This window comes from Sinohyriopsis cumingii, chromosome 12 (assembly GCF_028554795.1).
Source record: "Sinohyriopsis cumingii isolate HCF-2022 chromosome 12, ASM2855479v2, whole genome shotgun sequence".
Classification (NCBI taxonomy): Eukaryota; Metazoa; Mollusca; class Bivalvia; order Unionida; family Unionidae; genus Sinohyriopsis; species Sinohyriopsis cumingii.
In genome coordinates, this window is record NC_142972.1 from 60,301,281 (window position 1) to 60,323,804 (window position 22,524).

The 22,524-nt window shown below is 38.1% G+C and overlaps 1 protein-coding gene across 1 annotated transcript in view; it reads right to left on the reverse strand.

Annotated features, from left to right (window-relative positions):
• LOC149786563 (uncharacterized) overlaps positions 1-22,524 on the reverse strand; it is a 69,044-nt gene that overhangs the window by 12,275 nt on the left and 34,245 nt on the right. Inside the window, exons 8-13 of the mRNA XM_089977070.1 lie at positions 19,102-19,374; positions 17,828-17,918; positions 13,874-14,021; positions 10,374-10,476; positions 8,795-8,929; positions 683-2,564 (exon numbers count right to left, since the gene is read on the reverse strand). Of these exons, the coding sequence (XP_089833196.1) occupies positions 683-2,564; positions 8,795-8,929; positions 10,374-10,476; positions 13,874-14,021; positions 17,828-17,918; positions 19,102-19,374 (2,632 nt within the window). The remainder of the gene's footprint in view (positions 1-682; positions 2,565-8,794; positions 8,930-10,373; positions 10,477-13,873; positions 14,022-17,827; positions 17,919-19,101; positions 19,375-22,524) is intronic.

Sequence of the window (22,524 nt, forward strand, 5' to 3'; positions counted from 1 at the left end):
GAAATCAAGCCTTTCTTTATCCCACGTGCAAGCATTCCACATGAATCTGACTGCTGTACATGGTGGAGATTTCTAGTTACTGTGTATAAACCATTTTTCTTATTCCAGTCACAGTGACTTTAACCTACAAGGTTTCATCCCCAAAATCAACTGGTTTTTTCCTTAATTAAGTACAAGCCATCTATAGAGTTTGATTATTCTAGATTCATAATCAAGTTATTATGCAGAAATTTAACAGGTAACAAACTGACATTATGCAGGTAGATAAAAACATTACCAACAATACATAACTAATGTTTATGTGCAATAATGTTAGCCACTGCTATGAAACCCACCACAAAACTGTTGCCTAGGACCTAGGAAGAAAAATGCAGATGAAGATGTACATATGTATATGCTTTTGTCTGTGCAGATGCCAATACTGATGCCATGGGTAGTACAATAATTCTCCGCTACTTTGTTGAGAGAAGCTAGAAATGAGAGGTTAAGTTGCTAGTGTATGATTCTCCAAGACTATCACTGCAATTGGTCTGGACTATTTTTATGTACCCTTAATCATAACATATCATTTTAAAGTAATATAAAACACACTATAAACTCCTCTTTCAGTTGAGCACTTCAGGATTATAATGAAAGACTGAAAAGACAGTGCATGCATTCAATAAAGATAACAATGCTTTACCTCTGACTCAGTACCAGACTTTGCTTCCTTCATCTTTTTCTTAGGCACCTGTTCCTCTACCTGCCTAGGACTCTGTGTTGACTGTTCCTTTCTTTTGACTGCACCTCCTTTATCCTGCTTGATCATCACTACTCTGTGGTAGGTTTCATCTCCTGGAGGTGGAGGGGTTCGTTTGGCATCAGGCATCTCTCTTTTCAGTTCCCTTTCCCTTTCCTCTCTTACATCTCTGCTCCCTCTATCTCTATTGCCCCTGTCTGCATCACGTTCAGAATGCACTGCACGAGGAGCTGGTTCTGGACTGGCTACATCAAAGCTGTTCCTCTCCATGTCTCTTTCAGTTTGCCGAAGTCGTGGCTCACGATTACCTCGTTCTGTGCTATCCTTTTCAATATCCCGTTCTGGACGTCTTTGTCGTGCAGATTCCCGATTGCCAAGATCAGGACTAAACCCATCTGAGCCTCGCTCGGACATTCGTAGTCTTGGAGGTGGCTCTGGGCTACTTGAATCAGACCTTGGCCTCTTTCCTACCATTGGGTCTGGACTTCCAGATAAATCAGATTTTCTTTTTCTAGATATCTCATACTCACTGGATTTTCTCTGTGCACTGTAGTCACCAGATTCCAAGCGATTCCTCGCGTGCCTCTCATCTTCTCCTTCCCGACTTTGCTGCATTCTTGGAGGGGGAGAGGGAGTGGGGGACTCTGACTCTGATGACTCACTTCTTGCTACTTCTTTCTTTGCTACTGGTGGCGATTCTGACCACCTGCTTCTTTGTGACTGGACAGGGGGTGAGACTCTTGGTCTTCTCTCCGCTGTTTCTGACCAACCTTTTCCTGTAGACCGTCTTTCCTCTGGAGACACTGATGTCCTACTCCTGTGATCAGGTGACCGAGCTGGCCTCTCCAGGTGAGGAGGTGATGCTGGTGAACGAACTGATCGTGACAGAGATTTCACCTCTCTGTGGTCTGGTGAAACATGCCGTCCTTTCTGACTCTTCCTTTCTTTTTTAGGAGATGGTGAATATTCACGTTTCAGTTTTGGTGGTGGAGGGGATGGTGATCCCCTACTCTTTTCTGTCCTCATGCTTCGCCTTAGTTCTTCCAAAGGAGAGTAGGGCTTTTCTTTAGATCCAGCTATTTTCAGACTTGGAGGAGATCGTTCTCGATCTGATTTTCTTGACTTTTCTGAACCTTTTTTGCTAGGTGGCAAAGGAGAAACACTTCTGCCCTTTTTACTTGGGGGCAAAGGAGAAATACTTCTGTTCTTTATTGATTCAAGCTTTGGTTTCTCCTCTGCCTCAGAGGAGGAAGAACTTGAGGACTCCTCCCTTGCCCTCCCTTTGCTCTTCAGTCCAGGTGGTGGTGTAGGTGGTGATCTCCTCCTTGTTCTTAATGGTTCAGGCGGTCTCTCAGGTGATGACTCAGAAGAGGACTCAGATGATGAGGATGATGAAGACGGCACCCTTTTTCGAGGCACTGGCGACTCTTTCTTTCTACGAGGTGGTGAAGACTTGTCTATTCTTCTAGGTGGTGGAGGTGAAGCTGACCCTCCTTGTCTTCTATGTGGTGAGAAGGACTCTGACTCCCTATTTTTCCTAAGCACACGTGGATGTTCTACTGGAGATGAAGATGATGCAGTACGTCTCCGAGGCCTTCTTGGAGAAGTGCCAGACACACTTCTGAGTCTAGGAGATGTCACAAACGGTCTATGCTGCCTTGGAGGAGACTGGGATGGAGATCTTACTGATGCTCTTCGCACGGGTGACCTTGTGCTTCGTCCTGCATCTCTTGATCGCCGAGGTGATCCAACATCTCTGAATCGCCGAGGGGCAGATCGTCTAGCTTCCTCATATCTCCTTGGTGATCTGAATCTGGGAGGGCTCCTGAAATGAAAATGGAATCTTTGTCACTTTTCCCAACCCACACACAATTCAATGTTTCATTCTACTGCTCCTCCCCCAATGGAATGTGGAGTGGTAAATAACAAACAGCTATATTGGCAGTACATTTTGGAAATTTCAAAGCACTGGAAAACAATAGTCCCTGGATGGGTCTGACACTCTACTCGCACCAAGACAAATTAGGTCTCAGTCACAAAACTACTTCACAAATGTGTGGATAAGCTGGTGGTCAGATCTACACTATTTTCTTACAAAAGCATTTAAATACTGCAAAAGGTGTGTAGTCAAAATCTTTTATCAATGTCAATATTCATGATAGTGCAGACCTGCCAAGCCTGATGAGACTGTCTCAGTAAGGCAGTTGATTTTTTTCATAAGTGTGACCAGTTTTCAGTAAGGTCTAATAAAATACCATAAAACTGTAAAATTGGGAAACATAAAGTTCGGTATTCAAAAAATATAGCAATGGTAAACATTATGTTCAACGGAAAAGTTTGTAAAGTACACATACACCTTATTTACCACAAGTACTGTTGTACAAATTTCAGTTCCAAACCATATGCAGCTCAATCGATTGTTGCTATTTTTCAACTTGATGCAAGTCTTGGAGGTATTTTTCCATTGCATGACGATGACAATATCTCCCACCAAGAGACATACTCAAATTTACATGTGATGTTCAGTAAACGTAGTTGTGTCCTTTCCTTTATATTCTTCTTGATTATTAACCCTTTTTGCGAGGCTTAATTTTCGTTTCGTCTTCAACATGCACTGCTTCCTGTACAACCTTTTAAAAGATTCTATAATCAACCAAGTAATCATGCAAATGTTTCACATGAAAAAATATGTGCAGTTTAAAGCATCTGAGGTACTGCTGTAAAGTTAGTCTGGTTCCCTGACTAATTTTACTAATTCTATTAAGAAACCCATATCAAAATCAAAGGTACAAGAGCGGCGCCCAGCCTTCTTTATAAAGGAAGCCATATAAAACTTTAATGCACTAACTGGGCAAGTGAGCATATCCTTATCATCCCCAGTACAGATATGATTGAGACCAGGGATAACAATTAGAAGTGGAACAACTGAAAAGTAACTGGTTCTTAACATGAAACCCAGGTTTGCAAAGAACACAAACTGAATCCATCTTCTATAGCCATGATAACCTGATCTACACCACGGTGGAACAAACAGATATTTTAGTGCTCTGGCCTAGTGACATCTACTGGATTTCATGAGATGCCTCCCTTAGTATGTAATGCCAATTAACCAATAGCATGAAGCAGTGATGCATTGTACATCGGCCACAAAATGGTGGAGGCAATTTACCTAAAAAGGACACATTTTAAGTTTTACATTGAAAGTATTACTATATACCAGAGGAAGCCATTACAGGTGTATTTGAGTGAAAGGTATTTGTACAAACATAGACCAGCTGTGGAACATTGCTTATTTTTATCAGTCCATTCAAGTTGTTTGCTCCCCTTGTCTCGATCACATAGGAACTGTGTTTAAATTCTTCAATGATGCTAAGGAGAACAGGAAAACAGTCTTATGGGTATTGTTCTTCACTCGAATGTTCAAAAGGTGGTTCTAACAATGCCCAAAGAATGCATGGAAGATTCCTTCTAGGTATTAATAAACATTGGTTTTTGAAACTCCAAATACTTGATGAGATCAGAAAGATAAGAGAGAACTTGCAAGCATCAGAAAGGGCTGCCCAACTGATCTTAACGGCAGACACAGAAAATTTTCTTTTCTTGAAAAGGATAAGAAAAAAATCTGCAACTGCTTTTAAAGGGGGACATCTAGGTTCAAGTTTCCTATTGCACCAATTACAGAAAGGCATACACATTGAGCCCAACTCGTTTTGAAAGTGGCAGCTGCTCAGGCACTCCAATCGATATTAAAGACAAAAAAGGGAGAGCTTTTGTAGTCTTGTAGTAACCAGCCAACCAAGAGTCTACCCACAGTTGGAAAAGTTACTCAACTACCAACTGGTAGAGACCATTCCATTATGACAACATCAACTTCTGTAGACAGACTGTCACACTATTGCTATTCCAATTTAGCCATTATTACAGGTGGTAGTGAATGTCAGATCCAGGGGAGAAAAAGTACTGACAAGCAACAGTGGGATGGATACTTCAAACGAAGATCTCGGAGGATGATGAGCAATCAACCAGTAATCAAAATACTACATAGTTGGGATCCCTAAAGAACTCAAGTGGACTGCAACTAACGCAATCATCTTGGTAAAGATTCAGGGAGAGGGGGGTAATGAGTGGAAGAGCTTGAAAATGAAATACCTCCTGGTCAATACAAAGCCAAGAGGTATTTTCTGTGTGCCAGGAAGACAGGGATATGAAGGGATGCATCTTAACTATTACTGGAGACCATTTAGTTGCAGGGCCTTAAGGTGTTCCTAACTGAGGCAGGTCTCCACTTCAAAGTATCCATCCAAAAGAAATCTGTTTCAAGCAGAAAAGTTGATGAGGAGCTGAAACATTCCACCTTTCTGACATCAGAAAGATCTGGGAATAAAAAGTTAGAGTCAGGTCATTTGTCTACCATCCAGACTTCTGCAAAAGGTTGTAATTCTTCCTTTAATTGAACCAATTGGGATTGGTCCAATATAGGCATCATGAAGGGGAGGATGTACCTGGAAATGAAGCAGGTAAACATCCTTTAAAGTGGAATAGACAAGCACATCATCTGTTATGCCCATCCAAACCCTTGGAAAAAGGGCTAGACATGTACTGGCATGCTCAAAGGAGAACAATGCTGCAACTTCCTAGGGTTGATTCCTCCCCCTTGGGGAAGGGGGAGGAATCTAAAGACTTTCTTCCTTGGCCTCTCTGATTCCTTCTGTCAAATGGTATGCAGGAGGTTACTTAGAAATGAGGCTGCTTGTGAGACTGAAGATGCTGCCCCTATTTCAAAACATGGTAGAAGGTCCCATTGGACAGCTAGGGTGAGCACACTTTTTGGCCTGTTTCAAAGAGCCCATGGCTGCTGCCTTGGACTTCTGTAGATGGTCCTTGAGGCATGATTCCTGGTAACATTATCTCTGCCTCAAGAGGTACATACATTAATAGACCTTTGATGCATCCAAGACAGCATCTCTGTGGAAGCAAAAAAGCTCCACTGACTATCATGGACAGAGAGAACACATAACGTGATATATATGCCAAAGCCTCCAGCAAGCACAATAGATTCTTCATTCAAAAGATTTGAGGAGGCTACTTAAAAGAGATTGGCATGCAAGGTGATTCTCACTAGAGTGTGGGCCTTAAACTCCATTATTTGCAAAGTCTTAAGTGGGAGGTGAGCCCAGGCCCCAGCTGATATCCACTTAAGATGCCCAAGAATCTAGTGAGGAGGGCAGTGGTACCAGAGTATTAACTCAATAGCTGGAAGCAGAAAACAAAAGGTGAAACATAGAAAAAGGGACAGACCACCTCTTCTGCAGTCTGGTGAACTCTTTGTCCTAGGAAGACTTCCATGTAAGCTCATAAACCATCACCGGGTGCAGGAGCAATAGAAGGTCTACACCAGACGAGGCTTCAGAAACCCTCTCCAGACCAGAACAATCTCAACAAGGCAGCTTTGGACACAAGTCAAGGGGAAGTAGGCAGTAAAATTTGTTTACTTTTAACATCCTCCTCCTCACCAATACCTGAACTAACAGGTAGGAAGTAGTAGGGGACCTCAAAGTATGGGTGAAGAACTGTTGCCACAGGTTCCTCTGAAAACTCATTAGAATCAACTAAGATGAAAATGAATTCATGGTCCTGAGTCTCCTGAAGTGAGAAAAGACCGTCCTTTCCAGTATCTCTCTCCAGAAAGGAAGACATTGAAATACGAATGATGTCATCCTGAAGCCGAATTTACAGAAACAATGCTTGCTAAGTAAGGTGCAAAAAATGCCTGAACAAAAACAAAAGGAACACAGATACCATTAAAATAAAGCAAGGACTGGAATATAAACACTTAACTCATACAAAAATGTGACTGATATACAAAAAAAAGATGTGAAGATGAAAATGAAAGTAAATTTCATTGAGCAATATAGCACATGATTACTGCACACGTCATCCCAGGAAAATGAGAAAGGTATTTGATGTGGTTATGGAGTTAGACTGGGGTCATGTTCTTTTCAATTCTGGCCCTCCAATACTACCTGGAGGAGAGAATAATTAGCTTGGACTGGGAACTAAGGGTCCTGGAAAAGGAAACCATCATGATAGTCAAAGACTTTCAAGATGGCTGCCAACATTTCCGTACTGAATGTCAGATCAGCACAAATTTCATCTAAGATCATCTAGACATCAGGAGAAGGAATTTTGTAAAATGAAAATGTTGTAAATACAATCATCTGTTCACTAATTTTGAGGATTGATAAAAAATAGATTTTCAAGACGGTTGATATGGCAACTATACTGAATAACAGATTGGCACCATTTTCATTTAGTAAGAGCAAGACATCACAGGTCTTGTAATGAAAACCACAACCTGACATGACTTTCCATTTAGGAGGAGTAGCAACAAGATTTTTACAATGACTAAATAGTGACAGACTGGATATCCAGGCTGCATCATTTTCATTTTGGAGAAACTGGATGGAGACAAATGTATGCAAAGCTTCATGGTAATCCTTCCTTATTTATGGTGGAGTATCAACAGAAATCTGTAATAAGACAGATGGATGACAGGACGTCACATAAACTCTTTTCATCCACAGCAACTAGAAGACATTTGTTTCTTTAAAATCCAAAGCATGATTTCTCCAACTACCACCCACCTCGGGCAATGTCACTGTGACACCAGGATTTTGAAAGAAGGAAAGCTAAGATATAGCAAGGACAGCAGAATGAAACTTTGTTAGGAATGTGATTGCTTTGTACAAATACAAGATGGCCACTATCGCTTAACCAGCTTGAAGCAGCTGTTCTGTTTTGTGTGCCATTTTTCATGATATATGTGCTTATTGCCTGTCTTTGTCTACGTTATTGTGTTCATCAAGCATTGGCTGTTCAGTTCGTATGTGTTTCTTCATCTCCTTGTTTTGGAAACGAGAACAATTAGACTTTTGCTCAGCTGTCTTGCTCCACTGCTACAACTTCCTTTGTTGTTGAACAAATCGGCATCATGTGATACTCGCCAGTCAACCCGTTTAGGCTATGATGGACCCTCATTAATTGCTTTAAATGACCACTCCTTGGCTCTCCACACTACATTGTGATCTAGATTAAACGAACTGTGGAAAAATGGCTACAGGCACAACTTGAAGAAAACACTGATTTTAGTCTTTCTCTCTTAGACCAAAACAGTCTGGCAAGTTTCAGAAGTTGGGGTTCTTACAGGTAGTGGCCTTATAAACTAATATACTGATATAAGTTCATCTTCATTTACCTTGAGTGGTTTTGGGCTTAATCATGTTCAGGTCTATTTTTTATTTAAAAAATTCAAGCTCGTTCCAAATTTGTAAAAACGAGAAATCCTTCAAGGCAATGAAGCACTAGTAGGAATCCAAGATAAGATACATATCTATTTTAACTACCAGTGTTGAAACGTCTATTAGAAGATTTTAAATATGGTTGCTGTAGTGGCCATAACAGAGTAAGATCTGTGCTACTTTTATTTAGGACTGTCTAGATATCATAATAATTCTCTTTTTACAACTCGTATCAATATGACCATTCAATCTGGAGGAGTAGTGATGTGAAGATTTTCAGGATGGTCATATTTGATGCAAGACTGGTACAGTTTTCATTTTGGACATGACATGTATCATAAGATATCTATTTATGTTATGCCATGCCAAAATAACCATCGAGTAGGAGTAATGTTAAAAAAAATTTCAATATGGCTGCGATGTTGGAAATATTGGATTTAAGATAAGCACCATTTTCACCTAAGATCAACCAAAGATCACAAGAAGTCTTTTAATGAAACTTCCATGTTGATATCCCTTTCTGCTGAGGAGAAACACTAACAAGATTTTTAACATGGCCACTGTAGTCACCATGTTAATTAACACCCATCATATCAACAAAAGTTTTTTTAAAACCCTTTTATTGTTGCAATAAATATAATGAATAAAATATATGAACCGTTACCTGTATTTACTCTATGAATCTCATTCAACAGGGTATGAAAATATTAGTAATTAAAATAACAAAAGTGATATTAACTTTTGGTACAGCAAATACCTGTAAGGAGGCAGTGATGGCGATCGTCTTCGCATGTAGGGTGATGGACTATGCCCTCTACGTTGTGGGGGTGAGGAATACCGATTTCTGTCCTCCCTGAAGCGAGGTGGGCTTCGTCTGGGAGGTGACATGTATCTGTGGAGAAAAATAAGATGCCTAGACAAGATGTCATTTACATGAGAAGACCGTCATCAGACAAATTAAGAAGTGTATTAACGGACCCATTAATGGTTAACATTGTGTCAAAACATTACAGGTTATATCAGGAAGAGGAAATTGAGTAGTGGTAACCCCAAGACAGACCACTTAGGTGGATCTAGTCAGGATTCAAGCCTGCACCTTTCTATTCACAAGTCTCACTCACAATAACCAATATAAGCCACATCAGCTCCAAATCAACAACCATAATAAAAATTTTAATTACAAAAAGAGGCAAATCATGTAGCACCCTGAACAAGGATATATCTTTGCTTGAAGCACATTTTCAATTGCAATAAAATAAAAAAAATTTGTTCCCAATGTGATACGTATACATATTCTAATAATTACATATCTTTATTCTAATAATTAAACATCTGTATTCAAACAATATCACAAACTTTATAGAGGGACAAACAGTTTTTAATAAGTTTGATTATGTTACGTGTTTAAAGATATGTGTTATTCATACAATGGGAAATGTACTGTATGAACCATTACATTCTAGTAGTATATTTTTATAAATTTAGTACACAAGGCAGATTCACAACATACTTTTCTAAAAACAAATCATTAGTTTCATTTGTGCTAGAGCCTGACTATACCTCCCCATTTGTACCCTCCCCCCAACAATTTCAATAATGGTAATCTGTAATGTGATAAAAAATGCACAGAACTTAGTCAATTCATTCACTGATTTACAATTTCTAACCTGAATGTGACCAGAGTGGCTATAAAACGCATTCTCTTCGCCTGTCATGCTTAATGAACTTTCCATACTAATGTGGCGCCATGTTGCGTGCACTATGGAAAAGTTCCTCAGACAACATTGTGACATAATTTATCGTATTCAGTAACTGCTGGATAATTCAGTAAATTACCTTAATGTCGAGAGTTTTGAGTTATATCCTTTACACACATGTATACAGAAATTATACCGCTTGTTAATTCCATGTGAAAGGCAAATTTGTAATTGTCATTCTTTGCCTTTGCTTCACTGAACATCATAACTATCAGAAGCAGACATTATTTTCCTTCTATGTTCATGCTGAAAATGGACTTGTCCAGGAACTGGAAATGACTGGCGAACAGGTAGTCTTTTACACTGAAAACTTCCATTTTGAATGAAATGCACAAAAAATAGCGGTCTTAGGATCTCACGTGGATAATCTGGTTTGAAACTAATAAACTAAGTTCTGTGCATCTTTTATCTCCGTTATGCTTTTCGTCTTTTAAATTGGTAGGGGGTTCCAAACAGGGAGGTTTATTCAGACTATAACTTGCATCAGAGTGTTTACACACCAAGATACATTTATGAATCCAGCCTCTTAATGCTTATAAGAATTATATGATCAACCTTTAAAAAAAAAAAGATGAGTACCTTCTCTGATCAGGTGACCCAAATCGGTCTCTTCTCCTTGGAGACAGCCTGCTATCCATTCTTCTTCTATCAATAAAGCTTGGTATATCTCTGCCTCTCCGACCTAAAAATGAAAAAAAAATATTTATATCAATTCTATGTAATCAAATCGATCAACCAATCTGTACTTTTTGGACCAACTTGAAAAATGCATGAATTAAAAATTTCTCTTCCTATAAACTTTTCAAAGTGACCACCAAATCCTTTAAATTTGTCGAAGTGACCAAAAACCTCTATAAACTTGTCAAGAGACCATCAAAACTTTTGAACTTCTCAAGGGAGCCATCAAAACATTTGATTTACAACAATAATCAGACAATTATTCACAAAAGAGCAAATCCTGACCAATCAAGCCTTCAATAGGCCAAACAATTCTGTCTAGATTGTATCATGAACCTAGGCAATCAAGCCTTCACTAGGACAAACAATTGTCTAGACTGTATCATGAACCCAGGCAATCAAGCCTTCAATAGGACAAACAATTCTGTCTAGACTGTATCATGAACCTAGGCAATCAAGCCTTCAATAGGACAAACAATTCTGTCTAAATTGTATCATGAACCTAGGCAATCAAGCCTTCAATAGGACAAACAATTTTGTTTAGACTGTGTCATGAACCTAGGCAATCAAGCCTTCAATAGGACAATTTTGTTTAGACTGTATCATGAACTGGAGTACACTAATCCAACATAATACTCCTACAACGGACTAAATAGATTTTTAAAAGTAGGCCAACATCTGAAATAATCCATGACCAGATAAGATTGGTTTCTTGTTTTAAAATACAAAAGTAACAACGTCCCTCAAAAGGGCTGATGTTCTACTGGATAATGTGACTCAGAGGACCGTTTCTTCTATTTCTGCAGTGTTGAGCCATCGTGATATTCTTCAGCTAAGACAAGATTTGTCAAATAAGTTTCTGTGGTGGACATATTGGTTGTTATCTTGGCCCCATTTTCAATGAATAGCGAGAATGTATCGTAAGAAGTATTCTAGTAGAGACCCCATACTTTCTGTTTGAAAAAGCAATGATAATAAGATTTCAAGATGGATTTTGTGGTGACCATATTCAATAACAGATTGGTACCATTTCTATTTAGTACCAACTAGACACAAGATTTTCTTGGTGAAAGCACAATGTGTATAGAACCAGCCATCAAGGACAATTACTGATAACAGGATTTGCAAAATGTCATTGTGACAAATACATTAGAAGTTCAACTGGTACCATTTCTTTTAACAATCAAGTCAACATCATAAGAAAATTTTATGCTGATATAACCATTCATTCAAGAGAAATAATGTCAACAAGATTTTCAAGAAGACCACTGTGGCAGGCATACTGGATATCTGTTTTGGGGCCAACTAGACATCATCAGATGTCAAGTAAGAACACCATGTTCAATGACCTGTTCAGAAGGAGTAATGATAACAATATTTTTAAGTTGACTGCTCTTGTGGCCATATTAGGCATTAGAATTTGACCATCATTTTAGACTAATCCCTTGACCCGGAGGTGAAAATCCCACAGCAATATTGCATTTAATTCAGGTGAAGTAATGACAAGATGGTGGCCATACTGGACATCATATTGGCCCCATCTTTATAAAGATGTATAGTTGGTCTTTTAGTGAAAGCCCCAAGATGGTGACAGCAATCTTATTTGGGGTAATGACAGCAAGAATTTCAAAATGGCTGCTCCAATGTTCATACTACATACATGCCAACCCCACGAGAAGTATAAGCGTAATTATTGCTGTTGTAAGTGGCAAGAAAAAGCATAATTTAGGCATAAAAATTGTAATCTATATATATTAGCAAGTATGAAAAAGGTACATTTTTACAACTAACCTGTTTCTGCAGCTGGTCAAAATTCTTGTCACAAAGGGGCAAATCCATATGGATTTGAACCAGAATAATAACAAAATAAAATATACAGAAAAATTATTTATATACAGCACTCCACCTGTGTAATGTTCGCTGAATGATCATGAACTGGAATTCTGCAATGATCATGGTTTGGTGCTCAGAGTACTGTATTACATTACACTCATATTCTTCTTTTAAAGTTTGCAAAGCAGCCATGATTTGTCCTTTTTTCTTAAGTTTGAAAAGAGCCATCTGCTCTAACATTTTCCATTATATAAAAACCCACAAATTGCACCTAAAAGCATTTCACTTAAAATCTGGTGCAATTTTTATAAAGTCTAGACTGGTTAACTAACTAGCTTATCAAAAATATGAATCTCTTAGTTCACATTTGAAGAAATCCATGCTTCCATGGAAATGGACCATATACAGTTGCTATAAATAGCAAATAAGTACTCTTACACTATTCTTATGTAGCAGTCACCTTTTCAAGAATATTTTCAAATTTATACAAGTGGAATTAAAGGGACAACAATAAATATGACAAAAACATCTTTTTTGCTTTAAAGTAAAATTTTTAATGTCCCCAAAATAGAGTAATCCATATACAGTCTAGCATAAAATGTTATTTGGTGAAAAAAGCGAAATGATTACACCAAAAGTGTAATGGCTGGCATGAATGCATGTTTTAGTGAAAACCCCATTATGATATGACCATCCATTCAGAAGGAGAAGTAACAAGATTTTCAAGATGGCTACCATGGTGGCCAATTCAACATCAGTGTTACCACTTTTATTTAGGGCATTGGTATGAATGTGTGTATAAAGTTTCATGGCAACCCTCCATGTGGTCTAGGAGAAGTAACGAACTTGTACTAATGGACAGTTGACAGGCAAAAGACCATCCCATTCACTGTATGACCAGTAGAGCTAAATATGAAAAGGGCAAGAGCTCATTACATATTGCATAACACAGTTGAAAACTGCTTAAGTTATGAAGCAATTTTTAAAAAAGTAGGTCAATCTTTTGTGATTTTTCTGTAACTAGAATAAAGACTGACATTAGTGGGAATGGCATATCCTTTGAAAGGATTTATTTGCATTTGAAATGGATTAATGCAGTCCTGAGAAAAAAGATGTTGACTCCCCAAACTGAAAAGTATCATAGTCCAAATGGAATAAAATATGAAGCACTAGCTATTCATGAGAAAATCCATTTCAAGCACTGCAATTCTTGAGAAAAACCATTTTGAGTCGTTTGCAATTTTATTAGTATCATCCACCAATTTCATAAATACTGCTTGTTTAGTATAGAGTACAACTGGACTTCTTAAGTTAATAATCACATTGTTTTAAATCAAGCAAGCAGAAATCTGATAACCTCTGCTACAATTCATAAAACTTCTCCAACAAAATACTAAGACATGTTTTTACCTTGATCTAAGGAATCCTTTTTCCAAATATGCTTAAGCCTTCAACTTTATAAGAATTTTCTATATTAGTATTTGATGTTAGTGCTATAAATTTTCATGACACACGAACATCAAAGTTTGTCTCTCATCGAGTTAGGCTGATAAAGTTTAGAGCCTTACGTGGTGACGGGGAGTTTTCATCATCTGAGGATGAGGATGAGGAGGAATCAGAAGAGTTGGAGTCAGCAGTATCATGAGTCCTGTAATTCCGTCGCTTTTGGACGCTGAGTTTCTCCGGTGACTCTGCTGCATCGCTGTCATCATTTCCCTGAAACAAACACATCAGTCATGTCATTAGAAGCTGAGGCTATGGATTTCCTCAACCAGTTTGGATTCCATATTTTAATGGAAGCAATTAAATCTGATAATCAAATCACCTCCCAAGTGAAATATTTAGGACACCCATGAAAATATTCAATGAATATTCAGTCTGTAAATCAGTTTCAAAGTGATATTGTTAAATATAATATCAATGAAAATAGTTTTCCTTCATACTAAATGTAACACAAGATTTTAATGATTTTCCCAACAATCCCCACAAACCAAAAAAATGAGTACTACCACCAGCAATTTTCTCTCTCAAAAAAGCCATTAAAATACTGTGAATATTTATCTATTACTTAAATAAATGAAGAAAAAAAACCATGCAAATTAATTTATTAATTCCGCTTTTTGCATATTTGACTGATATATTTTTTTTTAATCGAGCCCCACTATGCAAATTGTATGTAGGTCACAGCAAGAGATCAATTCATGTGCATAGTTGTGTACACTGAAATGAACACAGTTCCCAAACTAAACCAAAACCAAATCTAGGTTTACTGCAGTCAACTTTTAATATGCAAATTTCTGAGCTTTAAGAGGATATGAAGAGTTTATAACACAATGCAGGTAAAAAAAAAAAGTAAACAAACAAGAATCACACTCCAATGAAAAGAATGGCCAGCTATTCATGATAAAATCATATCGTCTTTTCAACTGTCAAGTGTTGAAAACCATCTCTGATATATCTGCGGAATAAAATTTTCAAATTAGCTGCTGTGGTGGATATACTGAAAATAGAAATGCTATTTTGACCACATATACATCATTACAAGTCTTTTGGTGAAAATCCCTGGTGAAATGACCATACATTCAGGACGAGCATGGACTACCAGACTTTTTCTTAAGATGGCCACCATGGTTGGCATACTACATGAGAGATTAACACCATCGTCATTTAGGACTAAACAGACATAATTGGCAAACTTCCTGTGAAATCTCCATGTTGCTATGACTTTCCATTTAATAGGAGTGGCAATAAGAAAACAAGATATCAACCATGATGGCTATATTGGATGTCAGATTAATACCAATTTCATTTAGAACCAACTAGACATCACAAATCTTTTGGTGAAAACCCAGCGTTGATATGAACATCTATCTTAGAGCAGTGATAACACATTTTTCATGGTGGTCGCAGTGGAGGACTGGTTATCATTTTCATTTAGGACCTACTCAACATCATGTCTCCTGGCAAAAACCCAATGTTTATACGACTTTCTGTTCACTAGAAGTAGACATGTTTATCAGAATGGCTGCTGTGGTGGCCATATTGTGGCAGTATTTAAAGAACAATCTGTTTAGACACAGGCCCTGGGCTGGAGACTTAAAAACAATATCACAAGTCCTGACTGAAATTCCACAAGCCCAGACTACAATTTTCATATGCCCAAAAGTTTCCCTCTGTTTAATATTATTTGTCACACAATTCTGCCCTTGCTACAGTGTAAATTTAATAGGGGCATTTAAAGGTAATGTCAGTGTCATTATTGCCTATCACTGCACTCACAAGAGACTGGAAGTTCCTGGTGTTCGAACTTCTCTGCTGGATTCTCTGAGCGAATACTGGTCAGAACCAAACTGTTATGTTATGCAATATGTGCAAAGAATTAACTGCCTCTCCCCCACCATATTTTATTTTCTTAAAGTAACACTCCATCGACCAGTTCTAAAATTTATTTTTGTTGGGCTTTGCTGATACTATTGATAGCTAATTGCTTCCTAAATTGGCTTAAAAAATTAATCACACTTGAACCCTATTCTGACAAGTGAAATCATCATGCTTTGCATTTTATATATTCAATAAAATCTGACTTCAAAGACATGTTGCAACTGTTCAAAATTTGTCAAAAACCTATAATACATATGGCTTAAACATTTTCGTTCAAAGCAATGAATTGTAATAATTTTTATTTGATCGTCCCTATGCAAATTAGCACAATGGGCTTACCCACTGCAGTCTTCAAACACATCTCACTAGCTATTGGCAGCCAATTAAGTAATATGTATCTTAGTGGTTTATACCTCACCTGTTTGCCTTTTAATTACTGCTACTTAAGCAGCCAAAAGGATAGTTTTACATCAGTTTCAATCAGGACTTCACCATTTATATATGCTACATATATCAGGCATATATTGAAAGTGGTGGGGTTTTGTCTATTTTCGAAGATTACTGACAATTTCTCGAAAGATGACCTTGTAAGGGGTATTTGGGAGTACAAAATCATGTTTTCGTTTTAGGCATGACATGCCATGTTACAATTTGATTAAAATCAGAACTCAACTTCACGCAGGACAGAGGCAATCTGATTTTGATCAGATTGTGCCTTGTTATGGCAGGAATGTAACTTCCTGAAAATACATTTCCCATATTTCATCAGTGTGATCCAAGTTTTCTCTGACAAATTTGATCTTTATTTTACAAGCCCAATGGGCACCTCTTTTAGAATACAAGATAGGCATGACCTGACATTAGAGGATACCCGAGTGTTGGGCTATCAGAGTTTTTGAATATGCATTGTGGGTGAACTTCTGCAAGGCAATAATTGCTACTATATTTTATTTTAACTATGAGGTTATAAAAATGAAAATAACTTTCAAATGATAACATAATTTCAGTCATACCCATAATGCATTGCAGAAATTACCCCGTGATCTGTAAAGAAGGCACAGATCCTTAACATGAATTAGTTTTTTTTAATTTTTACAAATCATACTTCTAACCTTAATTTAAATTCATTTACTTGCCCAAAGCAATTGTTTTTGTGCTGTCAAGGTTTGTTGTTATTTTGTGTTGTTTTTGTTGGTTTTACAACACTTACATTATTGGCTACATCATAGAATAAAACTGAAGACAAGGCAGCTGACTGACAATGACCTGGACTGGTACTGCAACCCATGAGCCTTGAGTTGTTAGTCTTATGCTCATCAACCGTTTTTAATCGCAAAAAGTATTTTTAGAAAATTTGAAGAATGTGCCTACTTGATCCTTTGAAGAACAATTTTAACAATTTTAGAACAAGTATGCAACAGAAAAGGAAAAATGGTTCTGTACCAGAGACAATGAATTTATGATTTTGAAGCTGAAACCATCTTTGTCAACCCACTACAGAGTTGATCAACTACTTGTAGTTGTTCATGCTGAAATAAAATGTTAAACCTTGCTGTTTAAATCAAAACATGCAGCTAAATAAATGGCTAGGTAAAAATATTCAGTCTAAGTGACTTGTAATGATACACAATTAAAAAGCTGGTATTTTATATGTGGAGGCCATTCATTTAGAACGTACACAAAAATCTGGCAAATCTTGACCCTTCCCCCAATCCCTGCACACATGGGCACTTTTTTTTAACACCTCCCCTGTATATGTACGCTTGACACCCACCCTCCAATTCTACAGAACAGCCTATATTTAACCCATGCAGAAACCATAAATAATTAATAATAATAATGCGTTTAATAAAACAGATAGGCCACCTACGTTGAATGTCTGGCTGCATAACTTTAAACAGTTTGTCTAGTGTCCGCTAAAATTCAAATGGTGACTGAACCCAAACAGGTTACACATTAGACAAATTATTATTGAGGTTTCACCCCGCCCGTTTCCTATGCATACGTACATTATCAGTAGACCGTCCCAATGCAAGCATATGCATTTGGGTTACCCCTCCATGTGTACGTACTATATACATGTCCATGCAGCTGTATATATGTATGTACAGATAGATGTAGGTATGTACATATAAACCTACCTTAGATTTGATTGGTCTTTTAGGTTCTGATGAGCCGGAGTCAGAATCTGAACTATCTGAACTGCTACCACTTGAAGATGATGATGCTGTCCTGAAATAGAAATATAAAGCCATGGCATACCAGATCATGGGGTAAATATATCAAGACCATAAAGTATTACATACAATACATTCATATGAACAAGGAGATAGAAAATGATGTAATTGTTTAAACAGGATCCTTATAACTGAGATAATTGCAAGGACATGCAAGTTTTGATAAATATTCTTAACAGGGTCTTTTCTACAATGTTCTACAGTACAGTCCATGTTACTTTCTCAGCACGAGTCCAAGGGACTGACATTCTACTGTTCTAAAAGAATTTACAGGAACTCAAGGCCATTTCTTTGCTTTAACTGCTTAGTGTTGAAACAATCTGTAATACTGACAAGAGTTAAATTAGTTGCTTTGACTAATTACTGTTACTTTTCATTTTAATAACAAGATTTTCAAAATGCCCATCATGGCAACTTGCTGGCTCCAGTGGCCTAGTCGTTCAAGTGTCCGCCTTGGATGCGGGTGGTCATGAGCTCAATCCCCTGCCAAGTCATACCAAAGACTTATAAAAATGGTACTAACAGCTGCCTCACTTGGCACTAAGCATTAAGAGGTTAGTATCAGGACTGGTCAGTCTGGTGCCAGGATAATGCGACTGGGTGGGACATCATGTTGCATGTCTGTGGCATTATGCCCCAGTCCTAGACATCACTATAAACTGCCACAATGCAGACATTGTAGCGATATGACTGAAAAATTGTTAAAGCTATGTTTAAAATCCAAATCACAGACACACACACCTTGCTGGAGGTCATAATTTTCAATTACAAGCAACTAGACATTCCATTAAACAGAAGGAAAACCATGATTTAACAAATTATCCAGGATTAGTACAAAATATCCATCATGGTGGCCATATTAGATGCCTGAGGAGTGCCATTCTCTTTCAACATTTCAAAGACCTCGGGATGAAAATGAATGCCACATTTCAAGTCTTTTCTTTAAGTGCTAACAAACAACTGCTAATGGCCAACAGACACATGCCTATCATGAAAACTCCTCTGGTATCTGACCTGTATGAGCTAAAAATAAACAGGGTTCTCATGAAATGGATGTAGCCTCATGACAAAGTTGACACTTTAATCAAAACAGTATTTGTTGTAGAATTTACAGCACATATATTTAAAACCTATAACCCAGGGCCTATTATTCTGTTGTCTTTTTTTCCCCCACATACCTTCTGGCATCTTTCCTTGCAGGAGGACTCCTATCTCTCCTTGGTGAAGGTCTCCTACGAGGTGAAAGATTCCTGCGTCTTGGTGATGGAGATCGCCTAGACCTGTATCGGTCTGGAGATCTAAATCTGTCTCGGTTGATAACGATAGGTGATCGCCTCCTTTCTCTGTCCCTAGATCGTGAATGCCTATCCCTTTCTCTTGATCTTCTACGCTCTCTAGATCGTCGTCGAGGAAATGATCTTCTTGGGCTTCTCTTCTTTGCTGACCGAGATCTGCAATATTTATCCATCTGTCAAATACTAATATCAAAGTATACAAAGACATGGATAATTCAAGTACATTTCACCTCTTTAAGTAATAGGACAAGGTTCATCTAAATCAAATGTACAATATAATGACTTCTTTGTACTTATTAACTGTATTTAAAAAACCCAACCCAAAACGACAAAATTATCTTGATGTAATAATTCTTTCCTGTTCTTATTACATTAGGATAACTTTTTTTGTGTCCACTAGATATAGCCCTCCTTAAAAATGGAAAAAGATCTGCTCAAGTGTAAAAAGGGAAGCAACTCTTTCTGGTCAACTCCAATCTCTATCCACTAGGTGGCTACCATTATTTTTTTCACTTCAGCAAAACCCTAAAGAATGCTTGCATTGCCATGAAGGGCTGGAGGGATTATTTGTAATGTGATCATGCAACTATTATTGGAGAAACATAATTTGCACCAAAAATTGCTTTCTCTGTCAAATAAATTACCTCATCACATTACATTAAGAGAATAGTTGAGGAGGAATGTTAAGCATCTTACCAGTATATGTATTACCCAGGAGTAGCGTGATCGCTCTACTAATGGATGAAATTCTCCTAGTGTTAGTTTCACAGAAGACCTTTTGTTTATACATGTGTAAGGGAGATCCCAGTGGGATTCTGCACTTATTTATGGTCTCACCCTTCAAATCTAGGCTGATCGCATAGCCATTGTGTCACACTGAAAGATGGATGGCTTATGTCTCCATCTTGAATTCTGGGGCAGAAATAAATTGACTGAGCCTGCAGAACTCAATTAAAAGTTTTAACTGCCGCTGGACTTCATCACCCAAACAGACTAGAGTAGAAGCCATGATTGTAAGGGTTTCTTACAATTTCTAACATCTACTTCTTTAGTAAAAGATATATCTATTTCTATAGTACGTCTGCCTTCATGCAATCACTTGGGGTTCCCAGCATGAAACGGGATGTCAAGAGTGGAGATGGACAGATAAATAATATTCAGAGGCTCTTCAACATGATTTGGATAACCCAATTGTTTTGCAAAAGAGTTTGATCTAAGCCAAACAAAAACAAGGGAATCTCGCACCCCTGGGTTGGTCAACAGTGGTCAGTGGAAGCTAAGTCAAAATGATGGGTGGTGTGTGACTTGGAGGAGGAAAAACCTTTTTGATCTCTTCTCCCTGCCAGCAGGCAAAAAGCAGGTATTAATGACCTCCAATAATTTGCCTGGCCAAAGTTATTCTGTTGTCATTGGTAATTGATTCTACTGTATCCCTGCTGACAATTGTCCCTTCTCTTCATGGAATGATCCCCAATTAGGATGTCAGATATGGATGCTTACACAGACATGAGGGGCAACTCATTTGCTACCTTTTTTCTGACCACCTCAATTCTATCCCTGAACATATGGGATAGCCAAATGGAAGGGAGCACAAGGCCACCACATGGTATGGTTTCGAAGAAGAGTGTATTTCTTCCAGGTTCGTGTTGGTGGAGGTCATCAGGGCATTAGCCAGGGTTTGTGAGAAGCCTATTTATGTCATTGGCAATATGGGTGACCAAATCCCAGGTATGATCGCTTCCAGCCTTCTCAGCCAGGCAAAGACAATCACCAAGGATACTAAGTCAAGTAGTGAAGAAGTGATGTAATGCTCCTCACTAGCTTGGAGGTGGCTCTGAAGACTCGCCAATCCACCTGTGCAGTCATGCCAAAGGCAGAAATATCCATGTTGATATCAGATATTTCTGATTAGTACATGTCAGCATTCAGCTTATAGTGAAATGTGAAGATAGCTGGCAAGTGACTCATGGAAATAAAAGCTTTAGCATTACTGGGGTCACAAATTTGTCTGACAGATGCCTGGTGATTTCTTCAATTTTTGACAACTTATGCAATCTTCTAAATGATGGACTATCATCATCATCGTCTACATCAAGAGGCTTGACCTTGTAGGTAGAGATGTGGGTGGAGGAGGACATCTGGCTGGAGGCAAGATGACAGATTTCTTATATTGCTGCTTTAAAACTGAATTTTGTCCGATTGTCAGATCGGATGATTTAAACATTTCCATTCCATTCCTTTGTCTAGGTGGGGAATATCCTCCTCTTGTATATCTTCAGTCCATGAGGAGAGCACTCCATATGGTAATGATGAAGCCATATCATCAGCATGCATCATTCTCCCCATAGGTTATGCCATTAAGAGTGGTTGTAGAACAATGCTGGTCCAACATAGCTGGTAATGCTATATAAACAAATCCAGTTCGCTATGATGGGGCATAGTAATGTTCAGTCTGGCTGGTCAGTTAGTCAGCAAAATTCTGTACCTGTCAGTATATATGGTTGGATGGCTGGAAAAGCAGATAATAAATGCTATGATCCTCAGTGGAATGGCTGTCCATCAATATGAGTGAAACAGTATACGTTCATGTCAGGACATGCTCTTGCACAGATGTAATATGGATATTGTACATTCATTCCTCACTGGCGAAGAAAAGTACAACTCTACACCCTCATGCCCCATAGGCAGGGTGATATTTGACTTCAGATTTTCATGCCTAATGGTTGCCGCTAAAGGCTTATCCCCAGTATTATCCTGATAAAATTCCTCCGATTCCATCATCATCTCAACAACAAAGCCTTATTAATCAGAGAAAACACGCATGATTCCTATTCTTGGCTGTAATCATCGTTCATTCTGAGTGCATTGCAATCTGGCGCTTTCTTTTATATCTTTCTGTGTGGAGGGGATATCTCAACATACGCTACGAGACTTACTAGTGATTCAAATGTGGGGCATAAACTCTGCACTTCATGTGAAGAAGAACCCACTTAGCGGGTAGAAGGAGTTATCCTGTGAGAGTTACTTCCATTTGTCTAAGTAATATATAGATGTCTTTTATCTTTCTGGGACTGCTGAATTTGGAGGTAGCAGAGAAAGTTATCCGAATGTAATGTAATCAGCTAATGTATTTGATGGAGAAATTCAGAGCTAGGCTATGATAATTTTTACAGCTACTGATAATATGACTTGTTTGCAAATAAGTATGTTCAAGAATTATTTTAAAAGATGCAATCCTATGTCAAGTGTAGTTTTTCGATTTGAAAACATAACCATGAATATGTCTCTGTAAGAACAGTTGCAGAT